The 23,461-nt window shown below is 39.7% G+C and overlaps 1 protein-coding gene across 1 annotated transcript in view; it reads left to right on the top strand.

Annotated features, from left to right (window-relative positions):
* LOC144525548 (radixin) overlaps positions 1–23,261 on the top strand; it is a 40,682-nt gene extending 17,421 nt beyond the window's left edge. Inside the window, exons 3-15 of the mRNA XM_078262475.1 lie at positions 10,641–10,724; positions 14,859–14,954; positions 15,357–15,479; positions 16,228–16,379; positions 16,915–16,998; positions 17,149–17,295; positions 18,501–18,597; positions 18,689–18,852; positions 20,126–20,256; positions 20,476–20,636; positions 21,158–21,250; positions 21,498–21,707; positions 22,271–23,261. Coding sequence (XP_078118601.1) covers positions 10,641–10,724; positions 14,859–14,954; positions 15,357–15,479; positions 16,228–16,379; positions 16,915–16,998; positions 17,149–17,295; positions 18,501–18,597; positions 18,689–18,852; positions 20,126–20,256; positions 20,476–20,636; positions 21,158–21,250; positions 21,498–21,707; positions 22,271–22,435 — 1,707 coding nt within the window. The 3' untranslated portion in view covers positions 22,436–23,261. The remainder of the gene's footprint in view (positions 1–10,640; positions 10,725–14,858; positions 14,955–15,356; positions 15,480–16,227; positions 16,380–16,914; positions 16,999–17,148; positions 17,296–18,500; positions 18,598–18,688; positions 18,853–20,125; positions 20,257–20,475; positions 20,637–21,157; positions 21,251–21,497; positions 21,708–22,270) is intronic.
* Positions 23,262–23,461: the final 200 nt, after the last annotated feature.

Raw genomic sequence — 23,461 nt, 5'->3', positions numbered from 1 at the left:
GGGCATACAGAGTTATGCCAGAGAGGTGGCCAAACGGAATTTGTTCAATATTTGTTCTTTCTTAACTTTTATCAACCAGCTTTGATGAGAAACAAGAGAACTCTCACCTTCTTCCCTCTTGAGTAAAATCTCAAGTGATTTGATTTTGTTGGACCCTTATTCAAACTATTAACTCAGAGTCCTAAAGTCAAAGGTCTTACTAATGTATCAGTTGGATTGTATAATTTGGAATCGCTTGACCAATGTGTTCTGAGTTTCAAGGTGTAGATATAAGCCCCAAATCAGGAACATACATTTACTGTACAACTTTACTTTTTAAACAATTTTTTTCTCTTTGTTTTTATCCTCCTATTTTCCTGCAGTTTAGCTAAATAGTAGTAGAAAACTGTGTTCTCAACAGAGAGGTCAAAGGTCATAGTGAGGTCCAAATCACACGTTTGGCTCAGCGGACAATGACTGTCAGCCATCGGCCCAACCCTAGCAGATACTATATGTTTGCTTTATCCTTTCTGTTGTACCAGTAAGGTTGGACATGGACAACAAGTCAACAAAAGGTCTGACAATTGCAGAAATATATCTATAAAAAAAAGAAGAAATTTAGTAGGTCTGGGCGATAGGGAGAAAATCAGATACCACGATATTCTTGACCAAATACCTCGATATCGATATTGTGGCGATATTCTAGGGTTGACAATTGCTGCTTTAACAAAATATCTTCACACTTAGATTTTAGATAAATAATCATCAGTAATGTGGACATAATGTCTAAGTGGGGAAAAGGTAAATAATAGAACAGCTAGAACAGTCTGGTAAGTTCAGAAAAGTACATCACTTTACTGTAATGCAGCCTTTAAAACCAGGAAAAGACAACACTTATGTCATATCACGATATTACGATATCCAAAATCTAAGACCATATCTAGCCTGATATCACAATATCAATATATCGATATATTGCCCAGCCCTAAAATTGAGTATGGCTTTGTTCCTTTGACAGTGTTTGAAAAATTGTCCTGATGTTTTTCCAATACATTACGAATACTGCATGTTAAGGAAGGCCAGAAAGTCAAAAGGGGATACGGTCGCAAAGGTCTGGTGATACATGTGATACATTTTCACAGCTGTTTTCAGTGTTATTTGGTAATGAAGTCTGCTGTTTGTTATAATAGCCGAGCATTGAATGATACAACGCCAAAATGCAACCCTTGTTTAATTCTGCTCACATGCTGTATGTAAGACATTTTTCGAATATTAATTAATTCAGCCACACATGAATTTTGGAAATACACGAAGAGGTTTTTTTAACTAAGCACTAAGATGGATCAATGTTTTTTATAGATTTATCTGATATGAGAAGATCAATATTCTCAATGCCTTAAGATGGTGTCTTTCACAGTGTTTCATAGTTTATTAAACTGATTTCGTGCATTAGAGAATTTTGAATTTATTTTGAAATAATACATTTATAAACAATGATCTTATAAGGCAGTACAAGACATGCATTTAATCTCTCTCTTTCCCTTTCTCTGTCTCTGCATGTTTCACTTTGTGCTGCTGCAGTCTTTACATTAATCTGACAGCATTGAGTTCAGACTTGTGCTATATTAAAAATGATGCGGAAATGTTACTATATCGACCTCATCTAACCAGGGTGCGTGTTCAGATGTGAGACCGACGCGTTAAGTTGGAGTGTATGTCCGAAAGGGGCTTTAGTTGGAAGCAGACTGACCCCTTTTCAATTGCAAATAAATAATGCTTTTTAGATGGGGAAGGACAAATAAAGGACATAGGGGAATGAAAAGACGGGCAAACATGGAGACAATACAGAAGAAAATCTCATCCATCATCACGCACCCCGGGGGGTTAAACGTTGCTGAAGAATCCTTTAACAGATATATTGATTTCCCATATGTTTTGGTCAGTGTATGCGTTTTCCTAACGGCAATGTGTGTGTGCATATTTATTTTATCAATATATCTGTCTGCTTCAGGGGAATCATGTTGTTCAGGCAGTTACGTGTTTTGTGTGTGTGTGTGTGTGTGTGTGTGTGTGTGTGTGTGTGTGTGTGTGTGTGTGTGTGTGTGTGTGTGTGTGTGTGTGTGCATCAGGCCTGTTAATCCAGGTTGTGAGTTGCGGTGGGACATTGTACATTATTGATTTAATGCTGCGTTTTGCACATGTTGCCCCTTCTGGTGATTGTATCCCTGGGGGCTGGCTGGGTGGTGGAGGGGGGGAGGGAGACTTTAAATATTTCAGAGGGCCATTTTCATTTATATAATGGGAATTATCCAAGTCACTAAATCTAATTAGAGGGAGGGTGTGAAGTTCACCACTCTTCCCACCTCCTCTCCCTAACCTCTACTAAATTCAGTCACTGCTTTATTGGAATGTACTAAAAAGGCTGTATCGCTAAAGCATCAGGATAAAACGTACATACATATCTACAGCTACACTCAGCATGATTTATAGTATAGTGAGTTACAGAAATACACTATATGGTTAAGAGTAAGTGGACAGCCCTCACCGATTAGTTCTAATTCAGGAAAAACATATAATGATATTGAAGACAATTCTTTACCTAAACATGGCAATGCCCCTGTGCACAAAAAGAGGTTATAAAGAAATGGTTTTCCTATTTTGGTGGCTAAAATCTGGTGGAAAGTCTGAAACCAGAAGAGTAGAGTCTGCTATAGCAGCAGATTAGTGCTTATAGTTTTGAAATGAGATGTCCAAATATTCCATTTGGGTGTGATGTTTTGAGTGTCCACATACTTTTGGCCATGCAGTGTGCATCTTTTGGTTTTGGACTGTTGGTTGGAAAAAACTAACAATTTGAGAACACTACCTTGAACTATGGGACCTTGCTACTTTAGAGACTCAACAATTAATCAATTATTTAAAAAAAAATTTATAGATAAATCAATAATGGAAATAATTGTTAGTGATGGCGCCCCTGTGAATGATGGATGATTGGAGAGCAAAAAAGGAAAGGCTGCTCCTTTAAGGACAGGCGTTATTGGTACTACGTTTGCATCATTCTTCATTCTTGCTTGGAGATGTAATTTTTTTCTTCACACCCAAAGGCAAAGCTGACTCATCCCACTCCAATCCAAATCAGCCCACCGATCCCTACACGTAATTTCTATACCTCTCCTTGATTTTGAAAATACAGCCGTTAGGCGATGGGAAAACAGAGGATAGAAAATGTGAAGAAGGCAGCATGGCCCTGGTTGCCTTTAAATCCTCTATAAATCAGCTTAGCTACCAACAGCTTTTAATTATGGCTGTCTGAGTCTCTCTCTCACACACAGACACAGTCAACAGGTGGGCTGTATTGCGTGGGCAGCCTCTGCCTATACACACTAGCCTACTATTTAGCTGTCACTACTTGTTTTGAATAACATGGAGTCATGGAGGATGCTAGTAAACACAGCCAGCTAAAATGAGACTGATATGCACACCCAGAGCCTCATGAGCAAAGATTTGGCCAGATTCTCTGTACAAAAACACAAGATACACAGCTAACATGTGTACATAACACTGTAATTATAGGAACTACAATCCAAATAAATCTTATTCTCTTTATTAAAATAATATTCGGCAACATCTACTCTCTATTGATTATGGAAGCTGCACAGTATATTATAGCTGTGTGGCTCATTAAAGCCTGTTCTCGTTGTTATGTCTAAGTTTCACTAGTAGGAGGTCATTGCCAGAAACTTTTTTGAAATATAAACTCAGAGGAAGGAGGGTAATCTTCTAACCTTTCTTCTGATAACAAGGAAAAACAACCATGTCAAGAAAGTGTGAAATTGCACCAAAAAAAACCACGATTTACAACAAGCCATGTAAGAGAGTTCTGGCTACCAGTGTTAGCAAGGAAAATATCCCACACCATCTTTTATTTTGCATTGTTTGTTTTGACCTTACGACAGCCCTAAATCAGTGCAGGGCAAAAGCAGAAGTAGGCACCACAGATAAACATTATAGCCGACCAATACTGGATCGTTGAGGCCAATATACTATCAGTATATGGGATTTAAAAAAATAAATAACATATTGGTTTGTTACTCTCACTACTCAACAATACTCGTCTTAACGTCATTAACACATAGTAAACATTTGGATAAGGCTCCTTTTACAATAGGTTATTAAAGAACTGTAGCTACTTCTTAGCTACTGAATGTGACATTTTAGTTTTACTACAATTTCTTGTTACTTATCTGCTGACTTATACGCTGATACCGATATATCAATGATAAGCTAATATCGGCTGATTAACCTGCCAGGCCCAATTATGGGTTGGGCTTTGATAAACATTAAAATAAAAGAGCACCTCTTACATGGTTAAACTTTCTTTTTCAAAGGTTAACAACAGGTTCTTAGCATTGGGGTAACATGCTGTGCAGTAGTAGTAGTAGTAGTAGTAGTTGTTGGATTAGTTGTATACTGATTTCAAGAATGTCATCCAAATATTTACCAGAGCTTCCTGAGTGTTTAAAACACGGAACCACCCTCTAAACAGTTCTACTGAGGTTATCCCTCTGCTGCCGATTCACAAGATTTGCTTAACTGTGTTTAGTTTAAAACAAACCAACAGTGCTTCTGTTCCTGCTCTATAAACATGAGCTGAAGTGGAAAACTATTTGGAAACCTTTTAACTTAAACTTTGACCAGCCGCTCAAACTATTTTGTCCAGCCATGTATGTTAAATATTGTAGAATTCACTGCATGCAGAGGCTTTCTACAGTATCCAGATTGAACATTTTGCCCCGGATCTGCCAGGCTCCGTACAGTATACCACCTCTGTGGAGAAGTGGCTGATTTGTTTCTGCTATCCTCAGTTTACATTTTTTTTCTTGGCACTATTTGTAGCAGTAGTAGCTGCACAAATGTAAAAGCACTGATGAAAGTAGTACTCGGAGCATAAGTAAAGGCAGTAGTGATCATTACTAATATAGCTAGTTTATTACTTGCGCAGTACTGCAAGCAATAGTAGCAGTTTTTCTTGTGTGTATGTGCTATACAAAAATATATTTAATGTCTCTGACACATGACCAAAAAGAGTTTAACTGTAGCAGTCAGCAACAGTAACAGAAAGGATTGTGGTCAGCGGACAGGCTGAGACTGCTGCCTGCTGCTTTATCTGCTAACGTTTTGTAGCTATCAGCTAGCAACTTGTTGCTCTCTTCTGTATCTGTGTCTTTCTGCTCCAGTAATCAATCACGCACACACACACACACACACACACACACACACACACACACACACACACTTGCAAATTAAAAACGCTCATGTCAAATTTCTTGCAGGCACAGACAAAGGAACAAATTCATTTACACTTGAAACACTTCCCCTCACAGACAATAGTGAAATTTTTTAATAGGGGGCCTTTTTTTTTTACTGCATTGCACAAAGGAAATGTTATTCACCTCTGTGCAGAACTGCAGTGTTTCCACAACTGTATTTTTCCTTTCACCCTCATCCGTTGTGTTTTTTGCTGAGGCCATCCTAAATAAAAAAGGAACTACGTTTTAGTAGGTATTTATTATATGCAGTGTATGTGTAATGTATATCTAGGTTACTGTGAACATAATCTACAGAGATTGTTCTGTATTTTTGACACTATGCTTGTAGAGTGAAATGCTTGTACAGTGAAATATTAAAATCCAAGATGCCATTTTTTTGTAGTGGGAACTTAACTTAAAAAACCTTAGTCTTGTATGTCACTTTGTACACATTTCTCAGCCTTCTCAAGGCTGAGTGGATTAGCTGCTTTTCACTGTAAATGTAATATATATTTTGGACTATTGGTCGGACAAAAGAAGAAATTTTGAGTGAAAGATTGTGGATATTTGAACAGCCAACCAAATATGCCCCCCCCCCCCCATTGGTGCTCCTTCAGAACATTAGCATGTGCCAGCCAGATTTACCGTCCCTCTCCCTTCCTACTGCCTTTCTCTTTATACATCAATGGCATTTCTCCTGTCCTTTGCACGGTTTGAGCATTTGAGGTTTTGAGGTTGAGGTTTGTTTCCCATTTACAGAGCCAGGGATGTGTATGAACACCGGATTATTTTTCAGCGTACACACAGAACATGATATTGTAAACTGTGAACTGTGATATTGTAATCGCTGAATTTAAGTGTATTGGATTAGAATCACAGACTCCACCTTTAATCTCTGGGAAATCAAAATTTTATGATATTTTATGGACAAAAAAAATGAATCAATTGATCAAAAACAATTATCAGATGAATTGGTAAAGGTACTTGCAGCCTTAAGTAGCCTAATTTAATTTAATTTAAGGTTTTGTTCTGTTGTCTCTCTGTTCAGCTTGTATCTCACCTCTAGAGGGGTCAATCCTCTCTTAGTCACCCTGCCAAGTGTTAAAATCCCCTTTTAGAAAATTACATTAAAATCAGCCACAAGGGTGTCGCTTTGGAAACGTTATCAGCCAGAACACAGAGACACATGACATGCAATGATATGTACTCTGACAACTATCATCTTGTGTGTGTATATTGTGCATGTATGTAAAGCCACGATATGGCTGCACTCCTATACACACACACACACACACAGATGTCTATCTCACTGAGACACACACACACACACACACACACACACACACACACACACACACACACACACACACACACCACCACCACCATATGGTTGCTTTCCCAACATCCACTGTCACTATTTCTTCTTCATCTGGAGCCTAACAAATGCAGAACACACACAACCAAATCTTTCACCCTCATTGGACATTTGATTTTCATAATTACAAGAACAGTCGCGCACGCACATGAACAAATGGACACCAGCACTCAATTAATCAATTTGTTAACTAGATACAATTTTGATGAGAGTAATCGTGAAGTCATTTGTCAAGCCAAATACTGCCAAATATCTGGTTATATCTTTGCAAGATTCTGTGTGTGTGTGTGTGTGTGTGTGTGTGTGTGTGTGTGTGTGTGTGTGTGTGTTTCAGGTCAGTTGAGCTGTCTGTGAGTCTTGTATTTCCTGACTGCTGGATTCTTATGATTGATGCACTCCATTCACCTCAGGCGTTATCTGTCTATCTATCTGTCTGTCTGTCTGTCTGTCTCTCTCTCTCTCTCTCTCTCTCTCTCTCTCTCTCTCTCTCTCTCTCTCTTTCTGTCAAACACACACACATTACTGATGCGGAGGTTTTATCCCGAAGGCAGGTTACAAGTTTTTATCTCACTCTCTAGGGTTATTTAAGGACAGTGTTAGGTTGGTTCGCTGCCGCTGGGTTTGCTTACTGCAGCACAGAACACACACAAATGTGTGATTGCATACTCTAGTGTGTGTGTGTGTGTGTGTGTGTGTGTGTGTGTGTGTGTGTGTGTGTGTGTGTGTGTGTGTGTGTGTGAGAGAGTGTGAGTGAGAGTGTGAGTGAGTGAGTGAGAGAGAGAAGTACTCTGAACAGGGCCCAGAAGGTATCATTGTAAAACATAGTTTATGCCACTCATTACTGTTAAAACCTGTTAATATTATTCAAGTTTCACTTCAAACTAACACGGATGTTGATGAAGCCGCAGCCCTGAATACATTTTCCAGATGCTCATATTTGGCTCTGAAAGTCACACCTGACTGCTTAACTCCCAGAATCCCTTTCTATACCAGCTATCTTCCTGCGACTGTTGTCTTTTCTTTTCTTTTTTGCAGCTGAGCCGCACTGCACCTCACTGCTGCCTCCACAGTGACAATAAAACATTTATTTATTTATTTCATATTTCTTTATCATCATGAATAATTAAAAATGATGCACCTATATTTGAGGTTTTTTTGCACTGATTAAAATCAAAGGACAGAAATAGTGTGCAGGGAGAGCAGCAAAAAAACCTAAAAACATTATTCAGATTATCAAAAATATACATACTATAGAAAGATAAATAGATAGATAGATAAAGTGCTATGGTAGAGTGTGTGCAATGGTGGTAGTGCAAAAGTGAACAGTGCAGGGATTGAACAGTGCAATAGCTTATTATTAAATATTAACTATGACTATGAAAAGACAAGAATGTAAACATAATAGAATTGCTTGACAAACAAGAAACGAAATAATATACTTTAAGAACAATATATAACAGGGAATAAGTTATAAGATGTAGATGTTATGACCACAGTCCAGATTGTGTAGGAGGGCTAATATTGCCTATAAGACAGTCAGGTGTACAGCAGACAAAGTGATATAATGGTAGGGGCTGAGAGAGACAGGCTCATGCTGAAAAGTCCTTTTCTCCCTTCCCCCTTTGTGTGGTATTGAAGAGTTGGATGGCCCTGGTGACAAAGGACCTTCTCAACCTGTCTGTTGAGCATGACAGTGACAGAAGTCTGCCACTGAACATGCTCCTCTTTTAAATGAACGTGCTGTGTAGTCGGTGGCGGTCATTGCCCATGATCGCCAGCATCCTACTCATGGTCCGTTTCTCTGCAGTTGACTCCAGCTTAATGCCAACAACAGAGCCAGCTTTCCTTACCAGCCTGTTCAGTCGCCCAGCATCTCTCTTCTTAATGCTGCCTCCCTAGCACACCACAGCATAAAACAGGACACTGGCAATGACTGACATCCAGAGGAGCTTACTGCAGACATTGAATGACCGCAGCCTCCTCAGGAAGCAAAGCCGACTCTGCCCTTTCCGATACAGCACATCCGTGTTGGCTGACCAGTCCAGTTTATTGTCCATGTGTAGCCCCAGGTACTTATATGTGCTGACCACCTCCACATTGACCCCTTCAATGGAGACTGATAGCTTATGTGGCTTAGATCTCCTGAAATCCACCACCAACTCCTTGGTCTTTGTTGCGTTCAGCTGCAGATGGTTGAGCCTGCACCATTGCACTGTATGTAGAATATGTATGAAAGAAAATTATAGAGAGGATGTCACTTCAACCTAATGAGAAAAATAGTTACATGATTTAATGTAGGAGCCCAATGTCTTATTTAAAAAAAAACGATTTTAAAGAAGAGATTGAAAAAGTGAAAACCTTTGAATTATTTTTGAAATAAGACATGAAAATTACACATGTATCCTAAATTGAAAGTTTCTGGATTAAGAGCAGATGGGGTGGATTGATTTGATATTTGCTTTGATATTCACTATATTGTAGCACTTGTTGATTCATCCTTTCATCCAGTTATGTGATCATATGCATTTGTCCATCATTTATTGGCTTGCCAAAGAGGAAATGACCCATTCTCCAAATGGTTGTGGTTGTTCAAGTACAAACTCTTTAATGCTTAAGTACAGATAGCCTGCACTCTGAAGAACCAGTTGGATTTCTTTTCTCTCATCTCCGAGATACATTTATTATACAAATGTTTATTCTTATATGAAAAATTCATGAGTGGGAACTTAATTATAATTCATGTGTGGTTGAGGCTAGGCTGCTGCAACTGTTAAGTGAAGTTTTCCTAATACTTTTCCCTCATTAAGTGAAGTGAAAGCAGCTTCCTGGCACAAGGAGGAGAGTGGCATAAACAGCCGGTGCCTTATATGGACTGTGTGTGTGTGGGGTATGGTTAGTGTGGTGTGTGTGTGTGTGTGTGTGTGTGTGTGTGTGTGTGTGTGTGGGGGGTATTTATAGAAGTCTGATAGGAGGACACACACACAGCTGGCAAACAGTCAACAGTAGTTCATAGGCTTTACTTTATTCCGAGTTTGTTCCTTATTCGCTAAACTTTTACATTTTATCATAGAGTTTTACATCACACTTTCCTAATTTGTTTCACACTATTTCATTCTTTGTTTTGCCCTTTCACACTTAAAGTCTTAAGCACTTTCATGTAATTTCCTTTGGACATTTTGTCAATTTGCGCTTTGTATCTTCCCTACTTTTACTTTGTAAGTTTTTTATTGCTTTTTCCTTTGGTGCATGACAGTTCAGCGTATCACATACAGAGACATTTCCTGTTACAATACAAACCGAGTCTTAACCATGGACAGAACAAACAAACAAAACCAGTAATAATAAAAATAATAATTATATATATACATACATACACATACACATATATATACATACATACACAAACATGTGCACATATATACATGAAATCAGTTACCCCTACTTTTACTTTGACCCCCCCCCCATTCAACATTTGGGATCATGAATCAGACTCCTATTCTGTACAAAAGATTTCAGGATTTATATATTCTCCACCAGTCCACATTACTGTCTAAGACTGTGTCAGCTCTGAAATGCATACAGGTTCACTAGGTTCATAACATGTGAAGCATCATACTGTATATGTCTGCTCCGCCTGTGTGTGGGCCAATGCTGCATCATGTTTCTGTGCATACTGAATCTAATGTTCTCACAGCAGTAAAATGAGCTTCATCTCTTGATCGCACATAGTTATACAGAGATCATCTCTGACCTTGGCTAATACGTATAAATATAGGGTCCTAAGTACTTCAAACTTACTTTAAGGCTCTGTGTGTAACACCGTCTGCTGGCGACTCCTTATTGTTTTAAGGTCCTCCTCGAGTTCTCAAATTGCGACCAAGTCTTCACACAACCAGTCTTAAAATGTCTCTTCTAAATCTAATGTATACATTATTTATTGGTCAATTTATTTAGTTGCGTTTTCTTCTTTTCTGCAGATCAATGTGCGCGTCACCACCATGGACGCTGAGCTGGAGTTTGCCATCCAGCCCAACACGACAGGCAAACAGCTTTTTGACCAGGTAAGAGACACATACCAGCACAAACATATATATATATATATATATATATATATATATATATATATATATATATATATATATATATATATATATATGTGTGTGTGTTTTTTTTTTTATTTCAAGGACCATGATCCCTGAGTAGATTGTGAGGACAAACACTTCTACAGCAGCAGGAAGGACGCAGAAAATACATCTACTGTATCACTGGACGGGAGTAGACAGTCAGAAATGTGTTTTTACAAAGTGAACTCTGTGACCCGCTGGAAGAATCACATCGTTTGTTATCCATTGCAAATGGAAAGCAATACTGAAAGTAAACGTGTGTGTGCCAGTGGGTGCTTGGCTGGGTTTGGGTTGGTACTGGTTCTGTTCAGAGATGACACACAAAGTGCTCTTTGTCTAAACTGGGAGCTTTTAGGAGACAGTGGATCTAAGTGTTGGGTGGAAGGTGTGGGTCTGTGTGTGAATGTGTGTCTGGGAAGTAAAAGGGCAGCTTTCAGCATTGTTTCATGTCAGGCTCTAAAGGGCTGTTGGGGTTGTGGTGACGTAGAGGGAGAAAGACAGAATCAAAGAGAGAATTCTTTTTTTCTGTTGTTGGTCTTTTATCTACGTTCTGCTTTATAGTATGAGATCAAAACACAGAAGCTTTCAAGGCTGTACAAGACAGGTTTATGGAACAATACATCTGTCTTATTAGAAGTGTTGCTGTGTGAGGGGAGAGAGTCCCATCCATACTATACAAGAAATATAATAGCCCAACAATAGATTTTTTAGAGAAATACCAGAACAGTTTGTCTATACTTTCAAAAATTGGAGTTGACCATTCAAATAAGAAATTGGCTTTTTAACTCTAAGGAGGGCAATGTTGCCAGTCCACCACTTTGGTCAAGACTGAAATATCTCAACAACTATTACATGGAGTGTTTTTTGGTACATGTTCACCTCAGGGTGAATTATAATAACTTTGGTGATCATCGGACTTTCCATTTAGTGACATCATTAGGTATAAATTTCAATTTGTCCAATACTTTAGTTGGTCATAAACCAATGACATTCTCTTTCGCCACGGCTGAACTTTGTATTTAGTGCTAATATTACCGTGCTAACTGGTTAAACTAAGATGATGAACATGTTAAACCTTTCGTCTGCTAAACATCAGCATGTTAGTCAAAATATGACAGCTTGTTAAAGGCACACACCATCCATGGTTCTTTTGTAAAACCATAAAGCCTTTTGAAGAATCATTGTTTTTCTGTGAATAGGGGTTGTTCTAGTCTTGCTTTGCCAGACCTTCCTCCACAGCGCTGCAGAGGAGGGTCTGGCTAGTCCACAGTACAGAATTCTGGGATCGGAGAAAAATGTGCTCTGGTTTATTGGCATTTCTTTAAACCAATCACGATCTTCATGGGCTGCGCTAAGCACTGGACAGAGCCATGGTTCCGCTGCAAAATAGCCTCAGGTGGAACTTGTTTTGGTGGAACATGTGTATGTTCAAAAGTTGCTTTAGTCGTGCAACAGAAAACTCAGATTGGACGGATAGTCTAGCTAGCTGTCTGGATTTACCCTGCAGAGATCTGAGAATCTCTAAAATTCCAATACAAAGAAAGCGGAAGGTAACGGACATCTGGCGGAATTTCCTGCGGCACCGGAGCAATCCCGGAAGTGGAACATCATGGATATAGACTAGGGTTGTTCTGAAAGAAACCTCCCAATGAGTACTCTAACCAATTGCGGCATGAGATTAATCAATTATGTAATTGACAGAGAATTTACTGTTTTGAAAATCTAATCATTCAGCAAAAAACACCAAACATTTGTAGCTTCTAGCTTCTGAAATGTGATTTTTGATTTGCTTTTGTTTTTCTGTTGTTTTTTTTTTTTTTTTATTAATTTTGGGTTTGGGACTTTTAGCAGACAGAAGGTAACAAGTGAGTGAGCTGACAGGTGTAAAAGTAATGGTAGACCTCAGTGGTGGATGAAGTTTCGTACTCAATGTCCATCATCAACTAAAAATAGATGTTACACAAAATTGAATTGAGATTGAAAAAGACACAGAATGATTACCAGCATGAGCAAAGAAATTATGTGACATATCCCAAAAGAATACACCACATTTTGGGGAGTTTGTAGCTCATGAGTTGAAGAGGACAGACTGAATGCAGCATGAACAAGTGAGATGGGATACATGATACACTGAAACTGAACGTGATGCCAATGCCTCAGTATACATATGAAACCGATCAGCTTCAACTAGCAACATTTCTTCAGCGTGCACAAGCACTGTTTAGTGTTGTGGGATGAAAACAGTCACGTCTCCCTGTGATCATTTAACTGCATGTGTGGGGAGGTTACATACAGTACAGAGAGGGCTCATTGATAAAGAGGCTGTCAAGCTAAATATAAACACCCATAATCTCACTCAAACACACACACACACACACACACACACACACACACAATGATTAAAGGCCTTAGTGAGGTAGAATAAGCTTTTTAATCAAACTAACCCAACACCAACACGTAAGCCTTTGAAAGTGATCACTTTGATGGGTCAAACGCACACTTTTATGATGCCAGTCTTCCTCTTCTCTCTTCCACTTCTTATTCCATATTCACATCTAAATCTGCATCCGCATAGTTGCCCCTGCATACTGCATTCCCAGCCCTACTGGTGTGTGTGTGTGTGTGTGTGTGTGTGTGTGTGTGTGTGTGTGTGTGTGTGTGTGTGTGTGTGTACCACAACATGTTTTGGATGGGTGTTGCAGTGTGTTGTTGCATTTGTTTATGCCTGTAAATGTTGTTACACATGGGTTTGTGTTTATGTAGGCATGTCTTTCTGTGTCTGAGTGTGTGTGAGAGTTAATTATATGGTAGTGAGTGCCATCGTGCTGACGTGTAAATCACATCAGAGTCTGAGTAAGCATCCGCATCCCCCCAGGGACTCTCTCTCTCTCTCGCTCTCGCTCTCTCTCTCTCTCTCTCTCTCTCTCTCTCTCTCTCTCTCTCTCTCTCTCTCTTTTTTGGGATAGGATCTCTTGTTGCTGTTAATTAACTATTTGTGTGTGCAGTTTTTATTGCAACACCAATTATTCATAGATAACTAAGTCTAAATGTAAATATATAAAAGAGTAAGTGGGCAACTGTGTCCTCATATTTGTATGTACATTTGAACTTGGAAACAATTAAGGGAAATGTAAAAGCCACAGCAGACAATGATATTTTAGACAATAGTGTGCTTCAACAGTTTGGGGATGGAACAAAGCCAGATCCATAGAGAAATGGTCTTCCATGTTTGGTGTGGAAGAACTTAACTGGCCTGCACAGAGCCCTGACCTCAACCCCATCCAGCAACTTTGGAATAAACTGGAACCCTGACTGTACAGCCAGGCCTTATCGCCCAACATCAGTGTTGGACCTTACGAATGCTCTTGTGGCTGAATGGGAGCAAATCCCTGCAGCCAGGTTTCAAAATCTTGTTGTCTTCCCATGAAGGTGAAAGCTGTTATAGCATGTTTGGTCTGTACACTTTGTTCTGATTTTCACATCCTTTTGGCCAGTGTACTTGATGATTTCCTTTTATTTTTGGTGTACTATTCAGCCTTGGTCTGTGTGTAAAACCAAGGCCAATTTGTCCCTAAAGCTATGGCATGTACAGAGTTCAATCATCAGTATTTGATAGTGACATTAACTGTGATGCCTTGGTATAATTACTGTCAATAAATGACACCATTGAGATGGTGCACAGCCTTTATCGCATGACAACTTGTAGTCCTAAATCCTGAAAGTATTGAGCTTTGGTTTGCCTTGCCAGATTTCCAGTGATATCTCCACAGGGTTTTCAATTAATGCAGAGAATAAAGTCGGTGATTCACAAAAGCTGTAAAAAACATGACATGACATAGTTTATATTTTATTTCTCAACTACAAGTTTTTAAGTGTAAAATGTGAGACTTCTATTTATATTAATTGCTTAATTGTTGTTTTCTGAATAAAAAGTTGCCCACAGAGTTTTGTGCAAAGCTTGTTATAGAAGCTCGATTGACAGTCTTGTACTAGTACTCACTGCAGGTGACAAGGGTAATCCAATTGTATCCCGTAAACGGATAAAAACGAAAAGCATTTGTGTCGTTTCAGGTGGTGAAGACGGTGGGTCTGAGGGAGGTCTGGTTCTTTGGCCTGCAGTACACAGACAGTAAAGGCTACGTCACATGGCTCAAGCTCAACAAGAAGGTGAGAGATCCGAAATACAACCACTCAAGGGCCACTTCTATTTAATAACCTTATTCCTGTTTTTATCATTTGTGCATTTGCAGATAAATGAAAACATGATATTAAAGTTATGAAAGCCTGTAAACAGTCTTAAATCTTAAAACAGACTTAAATGCTGGAAAGCCTTAGAAGTAGACTGGTGTGTATAACCTTACTTCAATATTCTGTTTGGCAGAATCTTTAATTCAAAGTGCATAAAACCAGCATCAGTGAAAATATCTTGTTTAATGAATGTAGCTTTAATCTTGTTTTGGATGAAGACAGTGACACATAGTTTGATTTCCTCCGTATTCATAAGTTCACGTACTGTAAAAACATGTGAAGGGTGGAAGATAAAATGTCGTGTGTGGGTGTTCTCTCCAGGTGACCCAGCAGGATGTGAAGAAGGAGAATCCTCTGCAGTTCAAGTTCAGAGCAAAGTTCTTCCCAGAAGATGTTTCTGAGGAACTTATCCAGGAGATCACACAGAAGCTCTTCTTCCTGCAGGTACTGTACAACTGATAGATTACTGTGCCTTCCAAGATATTGTGGTGGTCAGGTCAACCCAAATGGTACTAACACGGTGGACATATTCTGAAAATTGATCTGTGATTTCCAGCTGTTGTCTTCATGTGTAAGCAGGATTTTGGGTCTTAATGTGAGAATTTGGCAATTGTTAATTAAAGCTGGCTTTAAATTTATGGCATGTCTTGTTTAATTATTCTTGATCAGATATTTTCTCATTTAAATGGAAATGTAGCTCATTTTAAACTGTATGTATGTATGTGTTTAGCATCTCATGTTTGGGAAACAAAAGTTAGAAAACAGTATATTTTTGCATAGATTTCTCAAAGTAAGGTGTCTACGGAAGTATCTTCTTGGTATCAGTGCAGAAACTCAGGTATTGTATCTGTATTAGCATCAATAACACAACAATAATCATCTTTATTCTGCTGTGCTGGAAAAGTAAAAATCCATACCTGCTAGTTGTAAAGCCTGGGGATTCCCAGACTTTCTGTTAATGTCTCTAGCATATTTCATGATGTCCATTAGTTCTTGAAATATAAATATTTCACTCCGGTTCAACATATTGACAGATGTAACTGCTGCTTTTTATAATATCTCTAAGGTTTATCTAACCAGGAAAGATCGCCTAAGCACCTTAATCATCTCTCCCTTGGCTTCTGTATACTAACTACAGGCTATTACTGGCCGTGTGTGTGCGTGTGTGTGTGTGTGTGTGTCCTTTCTGCAGGTGAAGGAGGCCATTCTAAATGATGAGAACTACTGTCCCCCAGAGACAGCCGTGCTTGTGGCCTCCTACGCTGTCCAGGCCAAGTACGGAGATTACAACAAAGACAATAACAAGCCCGGCTACCTGGCCTCCGACCGGCTACTGCCACAACGGTACAGTGCATACCCACTATACAATACTTGTGAGGACCTGAATTAAGATCATTTATTCCCTAAAAGTTTGAAAACTGCATTGATTTACATAAATGGTAAATGTACTGCACTTATAAAGCACTTTTCTGCCCTAGCTGACAAAGCGCTTTACAGTTTGCCTCTCATTCACCATTTCACACACACACACACACACACACACACACACACACACACACACACACACACACACACACACACACACACACAGACACTGATTGTGGCGGATGCAAAGCATTTGTGTGGCCTGGCCATCATGTTGTGATGTTTCATAGATGACTGTGTTACCACATAATTACCTGCATTGTGATCCCACCATTATCCTGCACAACATTGTTAGCATGGTAGCTAAATATGTAACTCTCAGCCTGATCATGATGAAGTTCAGCAGACTAGCTACTGGCCAACAGAGAGAACATTCTGTAGTATCGCAGTATTTATTCTTTCTTTTTCTTCTTCTTTTCGTTACATATTTTTCTTGTGTGTGCATGTCCTGTAGAGTTCTGGAGCAACACAAGCTGACAAAGGAACAATGGGAGGACAGAATACAGACCTGGCATGAGGAACACAGAAGCATGCTCAGGTAAGTCAGTGTTGTTGCGGGCTGATAGAAAGAAGAGAAATCACTGTATAATCCAAGTTTGAGGATTATGATTTTTAAAGACATTGACACCTATATTTACCTGTGTATTGTGTATTTTGTGTGTGTGTGTGTGTGTGTGTGGGGGTGTAGGGAGGATGCAATGATGGAGTATCTGAAGATAGCTCAGGACTTGGAGATGTACGGTGTCAACTACTTTGAAATTAAAAACAAGAAAGGCACAGAACTGTGGCTGGGGGTCGATGCCCTGGGACTCAACATCTATGAGCACGAAGACAAGTAACTAACACATGCATGCGCACACACACACACACACACACACACACACACACACACACACACACACACACACACACACACACACACACACACACACACATACACATAGGGTGGCAACATTCTGAAGAAGTTAGATGCATTCATTGCCGTTTCATATCTCACATAGCATTAATTAGTAACACAGTTTACCCTCGGAGCTTGGTTTTAGGGATTCCCAACCTTGGGGTTAGGACCCCTTCAAGGGTCACGAGATAAAGATGAGGGGTCCCAAGATGATTAGCAGTAACAAAAACTCCTCGTTGTGCTGCACATTATTATTTTATTTTACTTAAGTCTTTGCTCTTCTTGAAAATGATTGAATAGTTTAACCCTTAAGAACACATTTAAAAAAAGTAATTAAAATGTAACAAAATGAAAATAATCACGCTGACATATGGAACACATGACGACGGGTCGCCTGTAGACATTCCTTGCTTTTAAAGAATTGTGAGACCAAACGCTTGAGCTTAGTTCAGTTCAGCACCTCAACAAAACTGAAAACTTAAAATAAAGAGGAAGAAAATTAAACCACAACACCCACTTTCAGTTTATTTTAGGAAGATTCCCAGCTACGGTTGATCCACCATTGCAGTTAAGACACAGTTTGATTGCAATAGACTTTAATTGGAGAAATACATCTCTTATGAAATTGTATTAAGTGGCAACATTACCGTCAATCAATAAATTCATGATTTGAAACTATAAAGCCTTAAACAATGAAATAGAACTTTTTATCCCCTTTGTCTTTAATGGCATGTCACATACATCAAGTGTTGCACTTTTCCGTATAAAAGAAAATATAAATCTGCTATTGACATAAATATCACTATATTATCTGGGATTTAATGCATTAAAAGGGGACTGCTGTAGCTTTATTATAACTAGTTTAAGGAATATGAAGTGTGACTTTCTCTGCACCCTTGAGGCCCATGGATTGCATTGGTTTGACAACAGCGCCCTCTTTTGGCGTTGAACAGCACAGCTAATGAACAACCTGAACACAGAAAACAAAATACTCCTCAAAGGCTTCATTCAGACATCATTCAACATTCAACATTTAAAATTAGTTTTTTTTTGTTGGACATGTTTAGAAGTGAATGAGCTTGGAAGTAAATGATTCATCTTCATCTACTTTAATCTTTAATTCAAAAAATCTCTCCACTCAGGTTGTCACCGAAGATCGGCTTCCCCTGGAGTGAGATCAGAAACATTTCCTTCAACGACAAGAAGTTTGTCATCAAGCCCATCGACAAGAAAGCTCCAGTAAGTGTTGGAATGATGTGTGATTGGTCATTGGTTATCTTTTTGAAATATGTGTTAACACTGTCATGTCTGTCCTTTGTGTCTTCCCCAGGACTTTGTGTTCTACGCCCCTCGGTTGCGGATCAACAAGCGCATCCTGGCATTATGTATGGGAAACCATGAGTTGTACATGAGGAGGAGGAAGCCCGACACCATCGAGGTGCAGCAGATGAAGGCTCAGGCCAGAGAGGAGAAGCACCACAAGCAGATGGAGAGGTACAATACACTCTGCTTTGCCTTTTTCAGGACTATAGGTTGGTCCGGAAGCACCATCTCCCATTTTTTTTTCCTGCTGGAAGTTCTGATTCTCCTGTGTTTCCAGTATTCCAGTGTGCTTTTTTTTGAGTCTATTCTTAATTGATTTAACAACATACTAGCTCTCATTCGACTGCCATGCGGTTCTATGAATCTGTTAACTCTGAGCTAGCTGTTAAATTAGTCAGCTTATCATTTAGCCTTACATGCAATACATACTTATCTAGTCAGTCTTACTTCACTCGGTTTTAATTGCTTAGAGACCTACAGTTCAGTATGAGCCGTATTAATTGTAAAAAATAAGTTACACAACAACTGGGAATTTGTGTTTCTTCTTTGTCCTTTGCATTTTCTACAGGGAATGTAAATAAGAGGAAACTACATTTAGCAGAATATGTATGTACATTATCTCTCATTTACTGGTTAATTAAATCACTTCATGTAGTGTTTTCCGCTTCCTGAATATCTTACAGTAAATGGAAGAGTGCTGGTTGGGGTATGGGTCAGTTCACACCAGGTGTATTTCTTCTAACCCTGTACACACCCAGTGTGTAGGCTACTGCATGGTGTTCTGAATGAACACACATTAGCTCATGTTGGAAGTGGCAATTTATTGATAAAGCTTTGTAATCACTAGGGGGCAGTGCTGCTTTGAAAGAATCAAGCTGCTGTTCCTCATCTGCAGGAGCTGCTGTTGCAGAAGCAAACAAACACAGCATAGCTCGTTCTACTGTTGGTAGCAAGAAATAAAACAATGTAATACAGTTTTTATAAATGCTATATAGTGCGTCACAAAAACGTGTTTGCATATGCACACCAATCAGTACATCCAAAGAGAATTAAACATGACAGACAGACTACAAAGTTGTCCCATATCTATGGATTAGTGTGGGAAAAGAGGATCTGATGTTTGTATTTGAACATCAAGTGAAGATGTTATTTTCATTGTAAGCAAGGAGTGCCCATGAACTACCTGAACTTATGTCACAAAAACTAATCCTGCATATCGGCAGGTTTACATGCACAGATAAACTAGGTTAATGTGAGAAAACAGGTAACACGTTTACATGAAATCATAACAGCTAATGCGGCACTGAGAAGAAGTCTCGATAAGGCCAGACAAACATTCTTTGAATTTCCTTGTAGACTATTTTCATGGTGTATAACTTCAAACGATCAACAGATAATGGACCAGCTGGGTTTGTGACGGTTGTTTTCTGGGTTATTTGGACAGAGCGCAGCTGGAGAACGAGAAGAAGAAGCGCGAGCATGCGGAGAAGGAGAAGGAGCGGATAGAGCGAGAGAAGGACGAGCTGATGGAGAGGCTGAGGCAGATCGAAGGACAGACACAGAGAGCTCAGAAAGGTACGACTGCACCGACATCAAGCATGTGCGCATGGACTTCTATTTAGTTTCAGATCTTGAGAGTGAGGATGTGAGGAGTCCTAGGAGGTCATTTGTAAAACTCTTGTGAAACGTTGGGATACCGACTTTGTAATGTCCTTTGTCCTCACCGATCACACAAACGTCCCACACGTTTTAAGATGGTCTGTAACTCTTATATTTACATGTGTATGCGTGCAGAGCTGGAGGAGCAGACTAGGAAGGCGCTGGAGCTCGAGCAGGAGAGGAAGCGGGCAAAGGAGGAGGCAGAGCGGCTGGAGAAGGAGAGGCAGGCGGCGGAGGAAGCCAAGGCAGCACTGGCTCAGCAGGCTGCCGACCAGATGAAGAACCAGGAGCAACTGGTACCTGCACTCACACATCAATCACAGCCTCTGGTTCCTTATGCCAACACTTACTCCTTTAGTTTAGTGCTTTTATCCAGGTGAAAGTGACACTTGAACTCAGGTGGCAACAACAAACCTTGAGATCCATCAATTAAATCCGTCTTTCCTTTTAATTCCATGTATTTATTCTTTTTTTATTTACTTCTTATTTAACATGTGGTATTCTTGTTTTTATACCACCAAAACCATTTTACACTTTGCTTTAAATGTATTATACATACAGTATATTAAAGTTATAACAAGCAGTGTTATATTTTATTATATGAATAGTCCAGGGTTAACTGATATTAATACTGTTGTCTGTTCAAATAATAAATCATGAAAGAAGACATCATTTATCAAGCAGTACTACCAATTTTTCAAATATTTTTCATGTTTCATGTTATTGTAAATCGAAAATACCTTTTGGTTTTTGGACTGTTGGTTAGACACCACACTGAGTTCAATCACTGGTGGTAAAGCATGTGTTATTTCGACAGGCTGCTGAGTTAGCGGAGTTCACTGCCAAAATAGCTCTGCTTGAGGAAGCCAAGAGGAAAAAAGAAGATGAAGCATCAGAATGGCAACTCAAAGTAACAAAACTTCTGTGTGTGTGTGTGTGTGTGTGTGTGTGTGTGTGTGTGTGTGTGTGTGTGTGTGTGACACACATATGTTTAGGCCCATTATTCTCTACTTTTATTTTTCTATCCAGTGAGTTGTGAGTGTGTATGTCTTTAGTGGTTAGTGTTAAATGTGTGTGCATCTGTCCATATCTTTCTGTATTAATGTCTGTAAACGGTCGGTGTCTGTTTCATACGTATGCACGTGTGTTCTTTACAGGCTTTGTCAGCACAAGACGACCTGGAGAAGACCAGGGAGGAGCTGAAGACGGCCATGACATCTCCGCCGGCGCCAGAAAACGATGAGGAGGATGAAACGAACGCCGAGGCGAGTGCCGAGCTCCTCAGCGATGGCGTCACCAGCCACCGCAGTGAGGAGGAACGCATCACTGAGGCGCAGAAGAACGAACGTGTCAAGAAACAGCTACAGGTAGAGCTTTATATTTATATTGAGTTTTATAAACACTAAGATAAGTGGGCATTCACACCAAGAAAAGTGATCTGGCGATTTTCCGCAGGGTGGTGCGGCGGGGGGGCGGGGGGGTGTTAATGACACGGCCCATTAGTGTGACATCCTGTTGTGTTCTTAAACGCCCCAACACAGCACAAGTAGATTTTATATTTCACAATTACTGTTTTCCATAAGTCGTTCATAGATTTCTACGTTTCCGACCGCACTTAAAGGCAGCTTATTTCACGGGGAGAGAGAGAAAGAAAAGAAAGACGAGCGAGGCATAGCGAGTGCTTTGTTGTTGTAGGAAACCTTCAGCTATTACACTATTAACCCTAACTCCCAGGCACTTCAGTGCCGCACACAACATTTGTTCATTAAGGCCAGTGAACGCGGCCTTAGATGACAACCAACAACAACAAGAAGCTGTTGTTGAAAACAGGACCCAAGCTGACCAAGCTTTTTTCTAGCAAATTATACACCACTGATCTTATGCTGCTCATCTCTCATCACCCATCTCTCTGTCTCTTGCCTCTGTCCAGGCTCTGAGTTCAGAGTTGGCCGAGGCCCGGGATGACACCAAGAAAACACAGAACGACATGCTGCATGCCGAGAACGTCAGGGCAGGCAGAGACAAGTACAAAACCCTGCGCCAGATCCGCCAGGGCAACACCAAGCAGCGCATTGATGAGTTTGAGTCCATGTGAGCAGGGAAGAAGCGTGGACACAACGATGAAAAGAGACAGTTAGTCTCGTTGCCATGTCAACGCCTCACTTTCCTTGTAAAGCCCAAAACCTGCTGCCACCCCAGGAACAATTTTTTTTTTCTATCCAGGAGAAAGAGCGGCTAATGGGCTATGTAGCTTCAGCCTCGCCAAAGCTCTGCGTAGCAGTGTTTGGCCAATCACACTGCTACCTGCTTTTAAGAGCTCCGCCCCCAACCCAACGAAGCACCCATCCTTTACTGTCGGAAAAATAGCAAGCAGCATATCCTGTCATCAACCTGGACTTCTCCCTTCTACAATACTGACAGTTTTAATGCTTGCATGTATGATAATTAATCAACAACAGGACCGTTAGACAAAATGAGAGGATTGGTTGACATTGTGTTTTTTCTCAATAAAATAAAATGGCCATTTGTAGCTTGTTGATGTTGCCTGCACGCTTGTCCGTAACGCTTTAATATCTGTACCTTACTTTTACATCTTATGTCATCAGTTGAACTATTTAATTAATTTGTTTTAAAAAAAAAAGCCTTATTCGTCTATTTCCTTCCTGTCTATAGTATTACTTTTTGTCATTTTGTGTTGGGAAAGTTAGTTAAGTCGTGCTGTCAGTGTCATGATCTGTTAATGTTGCATCAGTTTACTTAACTTCTTGAATGGCTATCAGTTTGCAAATGCTCACTCTGAGAGTTTGAGCAAACAGATATGCAAACTAGTTTTGCTTCTTTTAAATTCTTACTGTGCTGGAGTTTTTTTGTTCATTCAAATATATTTTGCCCCACAATAAAGAATGAATTTATATTTCCAACTATGCCGCTACAATATGATCTTAACGAGTCCTGACTGAGGTTAGAGCCAGTAGAGTTGGATTTATTCACAAAGGATGTTGTGTCAGATATACATGTTCGAACCTGACGCACAATGTTGTTATAAATTCAATGAATGCCTAAGTTGCTCCAGCTGGATCTCCCCAGCTTCCCTTTTCTGGAACATTCAAGAGCATACATG

Source organism: Sander vitreus, chromosome 11, assembly GCF_031162955.1.
Source record: "Sander vitreus isolate 19-12246 chromosome 11, sanVit1, whole genome shotgun sequence".
NCBI lineage: Eukaryota > Metazoa > Chordata > Actinopteri > Perciformes > Percidae > Sander > Sander vitreus.
This window is presented reverse-complemented; position numbering and strand designations above follow the sequence as displayed.